General features: G+C 34.6%; 2 protein-coding genes across 4 annotated transcripts in view; one reads left to right on the top strand and one right to left on the bottom strand.

Annotated features, from left to right (window-relative positions):
* Positions 1-19,833, bottom strand: part of LOC126979529 (zinc finger protein 429-like) — a 247,894-nt gene that overhangs the window by 26,453 nt on the left and 201,608 nt on the right. The window lies entirely within an intron of this gene.
* The window catches only part of LOC126979515 (lateral signaling target protein 2 homolog), a 65,340-nt gene that overhangs the window by 15,677 nt on the left and 29,830 nt on the right, over positions 1-19,833 (top strand). For 2 of the 3 annotated variants that reach the window (XM_050828831.1, XM_050828832.1), the window contains exon 2: positions 12,809-12,949. In XM_050828831.1, coding sequence (XP_050684788.1) covers positions 12,809-12,949 — 141 coding nt within the window. Of the gene's footprint in view, positions 1-2,124; positions 2,184-12,808; positions 12,950-19,833 lie in introns of those variants that run through there. The other variant, XM_050828833.1, reaches the window with a different exon arrangement.

The raw sequence follows: 19,833 nt of genomic DNA, 5'->3' as shown, positions 1-19,833 counted from the left end.
GGTGAAACATGGCGGTGGAAACATTTAAATGTGGGGTTCATTTTCTGGACGTAGAGTGGGACCTGTGAGAAAAGTTCAGCGGTATTTAGACCAACATCAATACAAGGCAATATATGGGGGAAACTATGCTTCCCTACGCTGAGGACCATCTCCCTATTATCTGAACGTTTCAGCATGAAAACGACCCGAAACATACCACCCGTTCAGTCAAGTCGTTTCACAACAGTCAGTCGGTATCAGTGCTAGATTGGCCAGCAAATAGCCCAGACCTCAACCCAATCGAGCACCTTTGGCACGAAATCAAGAAAAAAGTTGCCACTTATCGTACCATATTTTTAGATGAACTTAATGAAGCTTTTTGTGAGGCATGGTCAAACATTCCTGTCGAAACTTGTCAGAAACTGATAATGTCTATGCCACATCAGTGTCTAGCGTTAATTACTAACAAAGGTTTTGCTACTGGGTACTGAATTTTACCCGTAATAAAATGGAGTTGCTAAAGAAATTAAATTACTGGAGATTACTAGTTTTGTTTAACTCTATTTTTCATTTTACTTCACTTTCCTTAATTAAATGTCCAGCTACAGAATTATACGTTCCGCTCCGTTGATCCACCGGAGATCCTTCATTATGTTTTCATTAAATTCTCGCTTAAAATAGGTCCTAACCAAATCCAGTTTCAAGAATATGCATTCTCGTAAGATAGTTTGTGGGCCAAAACCAACAAAGCAAGCGCGACACGATTACCCTTAATCGATACCGTCTGCTGCCAATCAGCGACATACTCTTAAAAACGTATATTTATATTACATTAATGTAATATTTTCTCGAAGCAATCGTGAGTTGAAGGAAAATCAAGGCACTTACGTAATTTACTTTAGTCATGACAAAGGAAAATGACTAAAAGTGGTCTAGCGATGTTTCATGATTTTATGTTGCAAAAACAAAATTGATTTTGTTAATTTCGAAGTAAAATGAGTTTAGTTTGCCCTTTGATATATCCGTTGACTCTCACAACTGTGTCTCATTTGAATTCTCGCCCGCCACGTGCAATGTTATTTCGGTTTTCGAATTCATATATTATATTCATATACGCTGTATAAGGTCGGCAACGAGAGACAAGAGAATTGGCCGCGGTTATCACATACAACCAGGTGACTTGACGATGCGTTATCCTGCACCATGACAGCGTAAACTCACTCAGCATTACTTAGAGCATTTGAAACAGGAAAACGTATAAATTCTAGGCCAAGATCTGATGATTTTTGTGAAGGTACTTGTAATGGAAGCCCTAATGATTTCATTGAATATCCTGTAATCTTAGATCAATTTATACGTCTATCTAGACTAGGATGCACGCACACTAACACAAAGTGTCTAACAAATCGCGAATGTAAGACGTGGAATGCCACGCACTCTAAAGCATTAAACCTTGTCCTTGCCTTGGTTGTCTAACAGCAAGAGACTATCTGGCCGTATAAATTATCTAAGCCTGTAATTAAGAAAACTCTTCGTTGTCGAAGATTCCAGTCGGGTGAAGACGCTTTCTAGACACTTCCAATTATGAGAGGAAAAATTGAATTGATTGATTACTGGTTCAAGCGAATGATGAAGTAAATTAAACCACGTGGTTAATACATCAAGGCAAACCTAGCAATCCATCCGTTCTATATGACTAGACCATATGACATTGCAGATCGAATACTATTTTATTTGGAGAACTGGATACATTTACATATCGAAGCAGTACCTAGGAATCTTGCATCGGCCTCTTAGCAAATATATATAACTTATATTATTTTACGATTTGAAAATGCTAGAAAGCGTTAAATACTTTGAAGGAAATAGCTCCCGGTTTGGATTCTATGCTAATGGTAACTAAGTGTCGCCTACCAATAATTAATTATCATGTAAGAAGCCTGAGTAAAATTAAATGTCGTAAAAATTATAAGCGATTTCGGATGTCACATAAGCAAAATACTTTTTACAATATTACCTTTAGAGATGCCCAAAGGGGTTTGACCTCGGTGAGTTCGCGAAATTTTTATCGTTTTCTGAAATCGCTAATTGCCAGCTGACCGGCAAGCCGGTTCCGCCAGACGCCAGTTTAGCGGGCATGCTCGGGAAGTATGGACGTCGGTGAAGCCCTTTTTATTTACGTACTCTGCAGGAGTATACGCAATGTAATGTCCTTTGTCTCATTATTCTCGCTTGGTTGTTGTTTTTTGTGTTTGAGTGTTTTTTATGGACTATTTAGAAAAGCGTAGTGATTCGCCGATGTTAAACACTGCCTACTGTGTTAAGTAAATTTAGTAGATATTTATTATTAAAATAGTTATTTGTTTGTCAATCAAGCCAAGTGCAGAACGTTTTGCGCAGAAGCAGTGTTGAATCTATAGTTTCCAATTATGTGTACATATTTCTTTGGTCTTAGTTAATAATGCAATATAACACAGAATAGGTAGTTTAAAAGTTGATTTAATATATGTGCTTCAAGTCCACAGGTGCAACTAAACACCTTTTGCTTGCAGATAGGCCTTTAAATATTTGGTAGGCAGATGGCTGTAAAAGGTCGAGAATTGTTGTGTGTTTTAGCGTATATTTCCAATGCGTTAGAGGTCAGGTCTATCACTTTGGTATATATATGTTACGGGCAACGTTATTAACTGGGCATTATTAATAAGGACCGGCCATTATTAATAATGCCCAAGAGCAATGGGCAAAGTGATTAATTTATCACTTTGACCGGCCATTATTAATAATGTTTGAGATAGCTTGAATTTATCACTAATTACATTCTTAATAACTTTCTTGCACAGTCAGTCCTTAATTATTAGGTATTTTTGTTGATTTTTCTCAGCTTACTAATTTTTAAACAATTTTTTCTTAAGTAATATTTTTGTCAAAATAAAAGTAGTTAACTAATGATGTTATTACATTTTTAACTGTTTATCTTTTAACTACTTTGTTCAATAGTTTATTTTTTGCTAACTTTTCATGATAATTTTGTAAGTTTAATTTCATTTAATGAACAAAAACACTATAGTTCACCTATTTTATTACTTTTAGATACCCAAGATAGGGTGGGCATTATTCATAATGGCCGGGAAATGTGATTGATGCTGTTTTTAATCACATTGTCCAATTGAGCCGGGCATTATGAATACAGACCGGCCATTATTAATAGTGCCCGGACTTATCGAATTGCCCGTAACATATATAATAAATAAACGGAGCGTGTTTTAGTCAACATTGACATTTGCATAATATAGTTTACACGCGAACCGGTTTGAACAGCGACGTTCTATATATACAGACAAATCACGTCGTATGAAAACAAAGCCGAAATATGGTTCATGCCACAAATTAGACCGTAATAAGCTTTAACTGTTTTATCTATTCATTGCCGCATTTACTGAAGCTGTTTAAAATATTCTTGATCAAAAAGCAGCAATGTAAAACATATATGCAGTTCAGGTTTGATTGGGACAGAGACAGTTCACACACGACTTTCAGCCGTTACATTTCTGTCCCAATAAACTTATCGACGGTAACTCACCTTATCCGTACACGCTGTCTGTCAATGGGACAACGTATAGCTTACCAGCGATAGAAGTTTGTATGGAAATTGCAATTCCCTCGTACCAATATAAGGCGATAAGAATGACTTGTCGGGTATATTGGGACAGCTTGAGATTATCGACAGCTAATAACTGACAGTAGAATGTAGTAATTTATGTCTATCTGTAGATAGTATATTGGGAGCGGCCATAAGGAGAAAAGCTTTTGCCGTTCCGCGATCAGACTGTGCGAATAATACGTTCTTATATGTGTATAAAACGTCATCGGATTTGGAAAATATTTTTCATTTCTCATACTCGGAAAGTAATGTTGTTTTGATCTGATTATTGGGTGAAAATGCTGTTTCCCTCCATAGAGAGGGTAACACTCTTACAAATTACTTCCCACCTAATGGCGGGAATGAACTTTAAAAATAGAACTGCTGTGAAGAGTTTTATGTAAAAAATAACTAATTAGAAAAATACTGCGGCCATGTGACCTTCTAAACAGCCATTGTGAACTTAGCGCAAACTTCTTAGAGCGAAATAAACCGCAACATTTACGCGGTAAGTTCCATATTTGAAATTTAAAAAGTCGACATAAATTGGCGGGATACTAATCTGTGCTTAGATTAACAACTAGTTTTATTTTTCTCATATTCAAAATGAAAAGTAGAGTGTTTAACTCGATTAAAAGTATCAATTCCTACTCGGACTATAGCCGACCTCACTGCGCTCGGGCGTCTAAATACCTCGGGAATTGATTCGGTCAACAATCTACTATTGTAACTGTTATAGCAAATAATGTCTAAGTTCAAATTCAAATATTTTTATTCAAAATAGTATTTAAAATCACTTATTGAACGTCAAAAACTACCACCCATTCAAAAGAGACTGCCTCAGACCTGAGAAGAATGGGCGCCAGAAACTCAGCGGGCTTTTTTTTAAATATAAAATATGGATTACAATGTGATATCGTACAATAAACATTTATAATTAAAGAGCCTGAGGGTGTTCGCTTTATTCCCAGTTCGTGGTGTCATTAAGAAAATCGTTTATGCTATAATAACCTTTCCCACACAAACCTTTTTTAACAATTCTTTTAAATTTCGTAACACATTTGTTTTATACATTTTCTGGGATCATATTGTAGAAGCATATACATCGCCCAACAAAAGACTTACTAACTCGACCCAACCGAGTAGTAGGCATAACTAGTTTATGTTTGTTCCTCAAGATAAATACTTTTCTAATAGCGATAACGGTAAACCCATTACTGCAATACTTAGCTGATAGCTGTGTTATTTGGACGTGACGTATCATTTCCGTTGACATTGTTAGTGCCACACAATAGGAGTTATCAGACGGTGTTATCAGTTCACGAAAAGTATTTAGTCTAGGCTTTCAAGAGATATATATGTAACAATAAATAAAATAATAATTTAATAATACTTTATTTCACTTTCTTTTACACTCACTGCAAATAACTTAAATTACTAATCCCCTCATTCATAATAGTCTGCTCACTTAAAGCATTGCTAATTCTCACTCTGTCTTCTTCTATTGACCTAAGTCATAATGACAAAAAACTGCTTAGCGGCTGTTTAATGTTAGCGGAACATTATGAATAAGGGGTTAAATGTACAACATTTATTACATAATACCAATTATTTACATCTTTTTATCGCTAATTCTAATAATACATTGAACATAGAAAAACGGTTTTGCAGTGATATTAAAATTTGTGGACCTCTGACCCCGAAACTAGTTAAAACTGTATCTTCGGGGTCAGTGATTCCTCGACAAATGACAGTGACAAACGAAACAAAATTAAAAATAAAAATTAAATGTGAATGTGTGTGTGTGTGTATGTAATTCTTAGTGAGTAGGTTTCTGTAGTATTTTCGTTTCTGAATGTGATAATTGTTTAAGATAAGCGGTGGTTTTCTTTTTTTACCTCAAAATTGCTTAGTGTGTAGATATAAGTCTTCTCGTGAATCTTATGATGGATAAAATGACTCAGGCTTGTATTCAACGGTATTTTATTTTGCCTATTAAAAGGTTTACGAAAGTCCCAAAAGATAGTATGTATGTACTAGGCTATTTATATTTTTCTCCAAATTTATTTCTTATGTCATCCCACTTCTGAGCGAAAATATCATAATCTGAGTTTGCATTTGCATAAACATGTTAAAACTTAAAATGACGTATTTATATTATTGTTGTGTTTCTAACCATATTATATTTATGACAGGCTATTAATTATTATACAAAATATAAACGTAAATAAAATCTGTTTTAAGTGTTGCGTTATTATTGTATTCATTATTGTCAAAAAAAATATTTGCACAGACAGTTAATGCCTTTTTAGATTGTTTTTTTGTTAGGCATGGCATATTTTGTTTTATTTTGTACTGGCCGATCCGGTAATCGTTGTTTTGTCATATAAATAATTTTTAGAGTAAGACCGTTTCTTGGACATTGCAACATTACTTTATTTTTCTAAAATATAAGATTTTTTGTAGAACAAACGTAGCCTAAGTTACTCCTTATTACATCAGCTACCTGCCAAAAGAAGTCCAGCCATTTCAGAGATTAGCCGGAACAAACAGACAGAGAGACAAGACTGGTTAAAAATGTTATTTTGCTGAAAGTACCGTGCATGCAGTTAAAAAACGGTTATTTCAATATTACAAACAGACACACCAATTTTATTTATATGTATAGATGAAAATGTATAATTTTGACGATACCTCGACTCTGTGACCTTTATGATGATTTATATGCAGTTTTAAGGCAAAACATGGGCATTTTTAATATTCAGAACGTCTACAAAGTTTCCTAACGAATCGACTTTTGTGTCCTGCTTCATAAGCATAATATTTAATATCTAATAATCGTGCATTTCCTTGATAATAAATTAGTTGTATTATTTCTAGATTACACGATACTGGAATATCCAGTTTTAGTATAAGTTACCATTTAAAATGCCGATTTCTAGATACTGCCAAATAGGACCACACACATATAAGTGTTAAGGTCGTTCAGTTTTTTCTAGGAATCTATTGCAATGCCTTTAGAAGCATGGTATTTTAAATGCATTCGGGTTGTTAAAGTATTTGCTTCGCAAGTAATGAATTTTGAGTAACAGTTAAAGGACTGTTGAGGAATGCTGTATATTAACATCTGGTTCTGCTTGTTTTTAAAATATTGACGGAATTGACCATTTACGTGTATGTATTAGGGGCGTGCATTGAATTTCTACCTGGTGTTAAGTGATCACCGCCGCCCACAATCTCTTGCAACACAAGAGGAATCACAGGAGCGTTGCCGGCCTTTAAGGAAGGTGTACGCGCTTTTTTGAAGGTACCCATGTCGTATCGTGCCGCAAATACCGCACAAGGAAGCTCATTCCACAGGTTTGTAGTACATTTGAGAAAGCTCCTTGAAAAGCGCACTGAGGAGGACCGCCACACATCCAGATGTTGGGGATGATATCCTCGTGGAATATCATATCCGATCGAATTAATAACCTCCTCCTTTTCGAAGTCGGTTAAAAATCTAGTTACACTCGTTTTAATCTTTTGAAAAATGTTTTATTTGAATGTGTAACACTTGCGTTAATCAAAGAAAATACTATGTGCAAACAGTGCGGAATAGCTTCTCTAATACATAGTACATAAAATTACTTCAATGCAATTGACACGCTTATAGAGAAACGAGAAACTCCCGAGGTTTCGAATCCGTTAATAGCGTATTTCCTGGTGTTGAAAAGAGCTGCTTCATTAGAATATGTTCTGGTTATGAAAAGTGATTGTTTATGCACTTGTAGGACTGGCCTTGCGAATGAACAATTAATGCTAATAATATATGAGAGCATTCAAGTCGCATACCTGCATTGTTTTTGATTTGACGTAAACTGGATGAATGTGTATAATGAATAAGTGTTGTTCATTACAGACAGAATTAAATTATACATGACTTGCCGTTCCCGCCCGCTTTGCTGAGCGAATTTTAAAAGGAAATAAATTAAATTTTATTCATCTCATTTCAAATACCTACAATAAAAAAATAAGTAGCCATAAACCATCTAGGATAAATTTCCTTTTCATTATTATATATATATATATATATATATATATATATATATATATATATGTGTATATATAATGAAAAGGAAATTTATAAGGAAAGGAAATAACTTTTCATTATATATATATATATATATAATAATGAAAAGGAAATTTATCCTAGATGGTTTATGGCTACTTATTTTTTTATTGCAGGTATTAGAAATGAGATGAATAAAATTTAATTTATTTATATTATTATTATATTTATTATTATATTTATATATATATATGTATATAGATAGATAGATAGATAGATAGATATAGATAGATAGATATAGATAGATATATAAGATCAATAAATTATTAGCTTTATATTCTGGCATTTAGTTAAAAATATATTATTTTATACACAAATAAAACTGTAATAAAAATTTTATGAACGATGCAGGACTCGAACCCGCGACCTCTCGCAATCCGCGCGAGCGCTCTTTCCAACTGAGCTAACCGTTCGAGTGACGTATCGTCATAAAATCATGTATGATTTGTTCAACTCTCAGGTTGTGGCTTCATCTACAGGATCAACTTTACAGTAATTGATAACCTGCTCAACCCCAGTATTTGCATATAAGGAAATTGAATTGAGATTTCGCTCTTGCAAATCTAAACAATTTGTTATGTTTTTTTAAAGTGATAACCCTCACTTCTGGCATAAAGAAAAATATTCTTTATAAGATAAAATACAGGTGTTACAGAAGTCGACGTCAAGCCGGAATCAGGCCTAGTCATAATAAGTAACAGATAAATGTAAAAAATCTGAGTGTTGTATTTTACAATAAAAACGAAAAAAAAATTTACACCCCTGTGTCGGTCTTTTCACTCCTGTTACTACGATATTTATTTTTTATGCCGACACAGGTGTACTATCTTTTTTTTTAAATGTCTATAATTTTTAAATACTTTACTCCGATATTTTTTTTCTTTTTCTGCTAAGTACTTATTATGACTCGGCCTTTTAATACCTTTATTTATTTATGGTGTATGTGGATGGTGCAGCTACTGTACTCAATAACTTTTGTATAAATTTACATTTACTTTTTTGACTTACTCGTGTAAGACATTGACTATTTGACGTTTGAGTGTGTTCGTTGCATCATTTTACATATTACATATTATATTGTAATTGAAATGATTTATAAATCGATGTAAATGCAAATCTTGATATAAAAGAAAAGAGTGGCAATGAGGTTCTTGCTACTTCTTCTCATTAGCTCAACCCTTTACGAAGTAGCGGTAGATTCAATAACAATTTTTATTTTTATTTTTGACATTCATAAGTGTCATTTACGTGACCTACGTGAATAAACTGATTTTGATTTGATTTGATTTTACTCGATTCCGGCTAGACGTCGACTTCTGGGACAACCTGTATATTTTTTTTATGAAAATAAGGGACGCGAGGACGTCCGTTCAACAGGACGTTCAGCTGATAGTAATTGATACGTTACGCAGTGCCGCTCAAGATTATTGGGAACCCAAAAATTCTGAGCGGCACTACAACTGCGCTGGTCACCTTGAGACATAAGATGTCAAGTCTCATTTGCCCAGTAATTTCACTAGCTACGGCGCCCTTAGATCGAAACACAGGTATACTTACACATTACTGATTCACGGTCGAAATAGGCGCCGTTGTGGTGCCCATAATCTAGCCGGCATCCGGTGAAAAGGAGCCTCCTACTGGTAAACTAATTATGTACTATACATACTCAGCACCTGTTTGCTTTGATTTGTCAGCAGACGAGCCTGATGTTCATTTGATTCAGCGATCAATTCCGTCCGTTGCATCAAGAACGATTTTATTTAAATTTCGTAACACGAATTGATAAACATCGTTTGTAAAGTTGGCGCGTGACAAGGAAAAAAAACCACGAATAATTTTGCATATTTATTAAGTTTTTTAAAGTCTCAAGTATTACTCATAAAGTGAAATTTGATATTCTGGTATGCAATACCTGTTGCACGAGTCTGGATCGAGCTTGATCGCTCTTCATTTAAGTATTAAGATAGGCATTATTTGAAAATTTATATAATACTAGCTGACCCAGCAAACGTTGTATTGTTAAATCGCGATACAAAAGTAACTGTTGATCGTAGATGGGTGAAAATTTGAAGTTGTATGTATTTTTTAATGCTGACTCATAATCAAACAAATTTAAAAAAAATGTCAAAAAAATTAAAAATAAAAATCGTGTGGACCACCCTTAACATTTAGGGGGATGAAAAATAGATGTTGGCCGATTCTCAGACCTACTCAATATGCTCACAAAATTTCATGAGAATCGGTCAAGCCGTTTCGGAAGAGTACGGGAACGAACATTGTGACACGAGAATTTTATATAAAAGATTTACGAAACACGTGCGACAATGTACTATTTATGTGTTCAACCGTTGAAAGGTGATGATGTGCCAGAAAAATAGACTAGAAGTGGATTTCGAAATGCGTTCTCTGATAAAGACTGCTTTAAATTTTCTGGTGAAAGTTTATTACAGCGAATAGGTATAAACTCTCTTACAAATCTTATGCTGTATTAAATATTATTCATAATGGTCCGCTAACTTTAAACAGCCGCTTAGGAGTGTTTTTTCTCATTCTGACTTAGGTCAATAGAAGAAGACAGAGTGAGAATTAGCAATGCTTTTAGTTAGCAGACTATTATGAATAAGGGGGTTAATAAATAGGTAAACATATTTTGAATGATGCACAGTTTCCAAAATGACGTAGGCGATGCGGAGCGCGGTCACTATACTACGCATAGCGGAGCGCGGTCACTATGCTACGCATAGTGGAGCGCGGTCACTATGCTACGAATAGCGGAGCGCGGTATCTATGCTACGCATAGCGGAGCGCCGTCACTATACTACGTGTAGCCGAGCGCTATGTTATGTCATGCGATCTCTTAAACGCGAGCTCTGAAGATTATCCTTATTGATTGATTTTATTGAAACAAAAATAAAAAATAAGCTATACTCTCATGATTATGTTTTGTTGGACTGTGATATTCTCCGATATTTTATACCTTTAAACGAGAAATTTTTGTGTAATATATATATTATCTCAATCTCGGAAACGGCTCCAACGATTTTAATAAAATTTAGTATACAGGTAGCTTCGGGGGCGAGAAATTGATCTAGCTAGGTTTCAATTTTAAAGAAAAATATACTTTTATCCGTGTTTACAAAACAGCTACAATAACATTAGAATACAAAGGTAAATTTCGCCACTGTATAGAAAACTATTATATCTCAGATGGGACATTGGGTGATCCGGAAAGGCATTGGCATCATCCGATCACTATAATTGTCATGATACTCTGCATTTAATGTGCGAGTTCTAGGGATATATTTCACCGGAACACACGGTGTCGCAACCATTCGCCACTATCAACAAAATATATGAAAAGGCATAAAAGGCATTTATTTTCTCAAAATTGATTCCTTTAGAATTCTTTTTGATGTCATTTCTAATAACTACTAGATACTACTACCGCTTCGGAAACAAATGGCGCTCTGAGAGAGAAGAAGCGGCGCAAGAAACTCTCCCAGCATTCTTTTTTTGAGCTCTTTTCAATAAAAATATACAATATTGTACAGTCATTTCTATCGCTATAAAATAATCACAATCATTTAGATATTCAGCAGTGGAGTAATAGGATTTACGACAGAGCCACTTTTTTATATGACATTTAAATTTATTTATAGATAATGCTTGAACAGTGGCTGGGACTTTATTATAGAAGTGTTATACATTTACCCTTAATGCTATTATGTATCTTATGAAACCTACTAGAATTAGTTACAAGCAATACCTTATTTCTTGTGTTAATAATGAAAATGACTATTAAGAGCAAAAACGTGACGATTTTTGTGAACGTATATTAAATTTTCATAAATGTACTGACAATCAGCAGTCATAATATTTATTTCTTTAAATTTTTCTTTGAGAGACTTTCTATAACCAAGCTGAATGTATACCTAAAGCTCTATACGAAGTTACTCACCTGGTGTCCGTTTGGTTGCGTAACCAATTTGGTGGCGCGACCAGCTCAGACGCGTCGTGCAAGAGCGTGCATTGGTTTTCTAGCAAGGTAGGCACTGTAGATAAAACAAGTCGTAGTTGCGCTTAGTCCAACATTACGACAAGTTGTATGAAACGCTGCTTTCTTACCCCCTTATTCATAATGGTCCGCTAACTTTAAACAGCCGCTTTGGAGTGTTTTTTCTCATTCTGACTCAAGTCAATAGAAAAAGACAGAGTGAGAATTAGCAATGCTTTAAGTTGCAGACTATTATGAATAAGGGGGCTAGTATATGCAATCTGTAGACTGCCTTCCGTAGGTAGTAAATTAACTTGAACACTACTGCTATATTTATTTAGGTATATAACGAGGTAGGCACTGCCTGATTGCCTATATGGTATCGCCCCTGGCGTCATGACTTTGGTGTCTGTATAGTGTTCAGTTTGGTAGCACTATGGTGTCCCGGTGAAATATATCTCTTAATGTCTGAATCCAACTATTCGACGTACAGCATTTTAGATTAATAGCGTGAAGATTTGTCAGTTTGGTTGATGGTTAAAATGATAACATTCGAAATCAGCCTTACAACTTCGGCAGAAAACCGTCATTTTCTGCCCGGAAATAGTCGCAATGGTCTGAAATTGACTAGTTTCGGGTGGCTCAACACTAATAGGGATTTAAACTCGGACTTTCAAAACTTGTTATGTGTAAAAAAAATGATGTGGTGTCGTGGGACACCAGGTAGGAACGAAGTTCCTTCGGCTAATGTAGAATCGACACAAATTGCAAAAAAAAAAATCGTTCTAATATTGCTATAATCGTTATCATATATTAATATAATAATATTGATAATATATACACTACTCGCTTGTGTATGCGACTGTCGCGCTTGCGCACGTCTCATTAACGGTTTTATTCCACGCACTTTTCCACGCACTTTTTTCCACGGATTTTTTCTTACGGTTTTACTATCACTTTTTTTTCAGTTCGGTCGCGCAGCAAAATCCCTATCCCCTCCAAGCCTGCCGTAAGGAACTTCGTTCCAATACATTATATTGTGGTATAACACGGAGAGATTCTTATAATGACCTATTGGTTACAGAGGGACGACCGCTCGCTGCTAGCACAGTTTTTCTTCGCGGACGAGGCGCTGAATATGATCGCGTCGGAGTTGGACTCGTTCGACGGTCGCAAGGACCCCGAGCGGTGTTCCACGCTTGTCAACCAGCTGAGGCATGCACAGGTATAGTATATACTTATCACGACTTATAGAATAGTATCCAAATAACATCTCTATGCTCAATAACCTCGACTATTTACACTGGACTGGGGGCCTACCATGAACTCTTATTGCGATTCAATTGACAACCTAAAATGATCTGCTTTGCTATTTCGTACCACGACGTGATTAGAGCTATTTAATTTAGGTTGACGTCAAATCAACTGATTAAATCGCAATGATGTCAATTGAATGTCAAAAATGATATCAACTGATTCGCAAACTGATTTAGTTCGTTCATTTATTCGTACCATGAGGTGTTATGTCAACCTAAACTGGATAGCTTATTTGTCAAAGTAAGCGATTCGAAAAAAGTTGCTACTTCCTTAGAGGAAAGTGAATCATGTTAGACAATAGAGAAAACATACAGAAAAGGAATTTTATTGATGAAAGATGAGATGTGAATACTTTATTGGACTTTTTTGTAAAATACTGAAAATAAATACCAAAATGAAAATACTAAAGACGAGGCAGTAAGGGCCCGGGCTATAGCCTATTCTCAAGAGCGAATTAAAAAAAATGTACTCTGTGGTCCTGTCAAATCAAACATCAATGGAGGTGCGTTCATAACTCGTTATTTTTACGAAAACACCTAAGCAAACATTTAATTTGTAATTCAAAGAAGCATATTTATTTATTTTACTATTATTTAATAAGTACAAAAAAGGGTATAATGGTTTATAATTTGACGCTATAAAGCGATTTTAAAATTTATTTGTAGTATTTTCTACACAAAAAAACCGCTAAAATCATATCATTTTAGGTTTCGAAACGCACTTTTATTTCGTTCATTCTTCTATGCGATCCAAACGCCATTCAGTCAATCAAGGCACTTCATGGTAAGAATTTTAGTGATTCAGCTTAAGTACCTAAACTGAACTGCATCGGATTCGCATCGATCATTAAAAGTTGATGGTAGGCCCTCTGGCCGCGGTTGTCAAAGTCCTTTTGTGCCTATTTTATATTAGAGATTTTGGCGCTGTTGGCCAAGGCGAGAGTCTGCGGTAGTAGACTAGTGATGACGACTTCAGTTAAATAAATATTGATAGGTGGTGGGAAACTATTTACAAAACAAATGTGTAGGTACTTTATTACGTTGATTTCTGAAGTACAAATAACGCGGAAAACGAACGAAATTATTTCAAAATGCAAAAATACTTCGGAGTACTGTACTCTTCTTTCGCAGCCATTTGTACCATACGTCAAAATTAGTTCTCTGGACGCTCGCGGATGGCGCTTCAGATAGGCACAAAAATTTGTTGTCAAACATTTGGAACAGCCTGTCCAGTGGTATTTAAACAGGTCAGTGTTTATACTACACGGCCACATTATATCCGGACCTCGCTGGAACGTGAAGTCTCCTCCGTTCCCCTTTCACCCCCTCGCGCCGTAGCGTCAGTACGGTTTGCAGTTTCATTACCGCATTAGGTACATGTCCTGATATGATTTCCTTTTAATAACAAAAACTGCTACACAGTACTTTTAAATTAAGATAATTCCTATAAAATTATACATATACTTGTTTTTTTTTTGTCATTTGTATTATTTTTATGTAATTAGTTCTTATTTTTTTTTACCTCTGTAAATTCTTTTTAACTTTTATTATTCTGTGTGGTTTGTGTTTGCTATTAATAAAGTTTTCATTCATTCATTCATTTCGTATATCACTGCTTTGTTTTTGAAGTTAACATTGTTATGTTTTGTTTTTGTTGTTGATAGTTCTGTAGTTTCTGTTGTTCTGTGTACTGCCAGAAAAATAAAATATTATACTTTTTTTTTACTTAAACCAGATTCTTTTCTTGACTTTTCATCCTTAAAATAATAATAATAATCAGCGTCACAACACATTTTTTAACACCTTTACATCAATATGAAATTATGAAAAAATAAATCGTAATTTATTTATTGATAACTAGCTGACCCGACAGACGTTGTTCTGTATATAATAAATAAAATAATGTTTTTTATGAATTGTCAATAATATATCAATCAAGAAATACTTTGTAAAATATGCACCCTGCTGTCGTAATGAAATTGTTTCACAGCAGAACTGTCAAACCGGGCGTCTATAAATTCCCTCATAGAAATTATGTATGGACACATGATAAAGAACAAAGAACAAACCAAAATTGTTGTTTTTATTTAATTGCGAACATTTTTTCATATTTATTTACCTTTCAAACCTTCCCTGGACTTCCACAAATAATTCAAGACCAAAATTAGCCAAATCGGACCAGCCGTTCTCGAGTTTTAGCGAGACTACCGAACAGCAATTCATTTTTTTATATATAGATAAGATTCTTGTTTTGCACGCCGTAACAGAGCGACGATGTGACGTCATCGACGTCAGGTCCTGACGTAATGTAACCGGTTAGTAATAGTATGGCCCATTAACAAGGTACTATCAAGAGTCACTGTGCGTTACAAATAAGAAGAATGGTATGTAATTAAGCTGCGATAATGTTTAAGTCCGTAGGTAGGTTACCTTATTTTGTTTACATGCAACGGCTCCGCCTAAAATTTTTTTTCACAAAAACACAACCCACTTCAAAAACACTATTCTAAAACAATGGATATTATATGCACTGAAAAGTATAAAATAATTGCGTATTTTTATAAAATCTCATTAATTAATCTAATTCTAGTTACGATTATTGTCATTTTTGGAATCTGTGTCCTTCCGCCGCGACTCGCTTTCGTCTCTCGCCTCCTCATAACTAAAGCACATTTCACCTATAACTATGTATGTAGTTACAAACCTATCTTGGATGACACCGACTCCAAAAATGACAATAATCGTAACTAGAATTAGATTAATTAATTAGATTGTATAAGAATACGCAATTATTTTTATACTTTTTAGTGCATATTAATCTATTGTTTTGGAATAGTGTTTTTAAAGACGGTTGTGTTTTTGTGATTAATTTTTTTTTTTTTCCCTTTCCAATAAAAAAGAATCATCAAAATCGGTGGGCGCGATATTGAGTTATTCCTAAATTTATCATCCACTTTGCTATACGTATGTATAGCCAATGGACTTTTATGGTTTTCTCAAGGATGCCATTGTCAGATCTGGGCCAAAATACACGGGAAGCATCAGCTTTCAAATAAAAAAAGAATTATCAAAATCGGTTCGCCCAGTCGAAAGTTTTAAGGTAACAAACATAAAAAAAAATACCGACGAATTGAGAACCTCCTCCTTTTTTGAAGTCGGTAAAAAAATGGCGGTCTCTTTAAAAATTAGGGTTGTCTAAGAAAAGAAAGTGAAAAATAATATTTTTATTTAGTAGGGGCTTTTTTTATTTTTATTTATTTTATTTATTCAAATTTAAACATCACAATACTATTGCATATGACTTATATAACGTAGCATTGAAGGGATGTTTTAGACCCTTTCTGATTCACGCAGTATAAAAATTTATTGCCTCGCACAGCCACTTTGTGGAATCAATTGACAACTTGTATAGCCGAGTTGCTAGCGATCCTACCTACTAAGCTAGAGGTCCCAGGTTCGAATCCCGGTAGGTGCAAGCATTTATATGATGAATATTGATGTTTGTTTCCGAGTCATGGATGTTTATATGTATTCGGGGCAAGATAATTTTTGTAAAAGTGTGTCAATATTATTATTATTATTAATTAACGGCTGCTGTTTTCCCGAACCGATACGACTTAGGGACCCTCAAGAAAAGAGCATAATCCCACCTTAAACACCGGCAACGCATCTCTTGACTTGATCTCTCCCGATCTCGTAAGCCTCTTGCCCGATTATTATATATAAAAAAGAAGACAAACATACATATAGTAGAACAAACTCACAGACGTTGTACTAAAAGAATTCCTATGGCGTCGTTCCAGTGCTCAATCATACCTTATAAGGTAATGCAATATGACCTGCAATAAAACATCGTCTCATATTGTTGGTGCCGTGTTTATTTTCGTAGTGACCATAAGCGGCACGGATTCGCATCATGGCGTATGTAGGCTGAGTGACACAATAAAAAGCGAAATCAATGAACAATCATATCCTATAGGCTCAATGGGGTTGTGCTATAAGTTGTGTTTTATATTCCGCCTGTGACTAATGCCTTTCAGATAACATATTATGTACAAATAAAATTTGAAAACAAAATTTATGAGCGATGCGGGATTCGAACCTGCGACCTTTTGCGTTCCGTGCGAGCGCTCTGAGCCAACCGTTCGAGTGACGTATCGTTGATAAATCTTGAATGTCTTGTTTAACTTGGTCTGGTAATTAATCCCAGAAGTGAGGGTTATCACTTAAAAAAAAACACAATAAGTATATTATGTAGTTGCAAATTATAATATTTTTATTCAAAACAGGATTTAAAATCACTTATTGAACGTTAAAAAACTACCAGCAATTCGAAATAGTATGCCACAGATCTGAGAAGAACGGGCGCAAAACTCAGCGGCCTTTTTTGTTTTCTTAATTTAGTTACAATTATATGTAGTATCGTTAAATAATTTTTTTATTTAAATAGCCTGAGGACGTTCGCTTCATTCAGAATCAGTAGTATCATTAATAAAATCATTTATGTTATAGTAACCTTTACCACACCAAAGATGGTATTAATATCGGCTGCACTGCCCCATAATAATATACCATAGAACATATTAATATGATGATATTAACTATAGTAAACTAGTCGCGCCGTATCTATTTTTTATTTAACCGTCTATTTTTAACCGCAGATGGGGGGATATAAGCCTTTTCGCCAATTCTTCAATATAAAAAATTGAATTACTATACTCCTATCTTTCAGGCCTCATCAACCGGCCAATATTAAGTTCAGAGCCTAAAACAAGCCGACACTACCCTTAAACACTTTTGTAAAATAAACTTTTTAATTTGCATGGGCGCCATTTTATTGGAATGCCAACACACTATCCAAATTGTCTAAGTAATGCAGCCTATAACTGGCTAACAGACGGGCATACCTACAGCTTTTCCGTTGGTAAATAAAAACTTAGATCAGCTTTGAATAGGTTAATACTTTTTTATGAGAAGAAGTGTCGAACGAGGTTTTCACCTGATGTTAAGTGGTATACTGATACGCCCTGCCCATTACAATACAGTGCCGCTCAGGGCTCTTGAAAAACTAAAAATTCTGATTGCGTTTCGTCAACTGGAGAAATAATCTTTATTAATTTAATCCATAAGATGTCTTTGTACCTCCAGTTACTTCACTAGCTGTACGTCCTTCAAACCAAAATACAAATAGTGCTAACACTACTGCTAGTAGAAATAAAAAAAAAAACCGAAACAGAGAAACATTAATAATGGTATTGAAATTGATTTAAAAAAAAAATGATCCAGAGTTAAAAACCAAAGAGACAAATGTCGAGGCTCAACACCTATTGTTACGGTGGTTATTTTTAAAAATCTTAAAAGCGCACCGAGACATTCTGGCGCGATCGCACGTTGTTTCGACATTACCAAAAAAAATTAACACAATAAGTCTGTTTCTGCCTTTATTTCTCTTGGTTTTAATCTAGTACGAAATAAAATTCCAAAACAAACCCTGTTAAAAAAGTATATAATTCCTATTATGGTACCCTTCGGGAGCGCAGAATGCGGTAGAATTGAACGAATTCTGCGAATCGAGGCTGAAAGAATAAAATTTTCTCTGAAATTCCAAATGTACTTATATGAAATAGAAGCATGTAATCTTATATTGGATTTGCCCCTTTAAGAGGAAGCTAAAACGATGTATAAGTTGGTTAAGTTAGGCTTAGATAGGCGACCTGTATAGCCGAGTGGTTAGCGATCCTACCTACTAAGCTAGAGGTCCCGGGTTCGAATCCCGGTAGGTGCAAGTATTTATATGATGAATATGGGTGTTTGTTTCCGAGTCATGGATGTTTAAATGTATTTATGTATACATATAAACAATATGAATTTATGTATGATTAAGTAAGTATATTGTATTAAATATATCATTCTCTTGTAACCCATAACACAGGCTACATATGCTTAACTTGGGGCAAGATAATTTGTGTGAAGTGTGTCAAAAAAAAGAAAAGTGTTTTTCTTTTGTTAATTGTACCATTATGAGGGTGGCATGTTCATTCTGTGGTCAAAGCCTGTAAGCTATTTAAAAAAAAATCTTCGTGCGTGAATTCGACTCGCATTTAACCGTTATTGAATAGTTAAAATTATTGGTGTCGTGTGTTCAATCAATTTCATTAACATATTGTTTAATGTAAACATTGAGTCATTCACACTCGTATAACTATAGTAAGTGTGAGTCAAGCTATTTTACTACATCTTAATATATATAAATTACATGACACGTTGTTTGTCCGCGATGGACTCCCTAAACGAATGAACGGATTTTAATGGGGTTACTTCATGGAGTGCAGTTTGGTCCAACTTGAGAGATAGTATAGTTTTTATTTCGATTTGGAACCCATAATTATTTTTATTTTCAATATTTGTTTTGTATGGACATATTTTATATGAGAGAATTTAGTAACGCACGGTTTGACAGTTCCGCTGTGAAACAATTTCATTTATTAATTTAATTTATAACAACAGGGAGCATTTTTTACGAAATATTTTTTGATGTTTTGAAATATTATTGGCGAATTCCTATACAACAGTATTTTTTTTATTATCTACAGAAAAACGTCTGTCGAGTCAGCTAGTATTTTATAATACAAAGTTCTCCGCCGCGTCTGTCTGTCTGTTTGCGATGAACTAAAAAAATACTGTACCGATTTTCATGCTGTTTTAACCAATGGATTCTCGAGAAAGGTGTAAGTATATAATTTGTTAGGTTTTTGCATACATTTTTGAATACATTAACGATATTTGTTGGAGG

Source organism: Leptidea sinapis, chromosome 3, assembly GCF_905404315.1.
Source record: "Leptidea sinapis chromosome 3, ilLepSina1.1, whole genome shotgun sequence".
Classification (NCBI taxonomy): domain Eukaryota; kingdom Metazoa; phylum Arthropoda; class Insecta; order Lepidoptera; family Pieridae; genus Leptidea; species Leptidea sinapis.
Note: the sequence above shows the minus strand (reverse complement) of the source record. Positions and strands in the feature narration are given on the sequence as shown.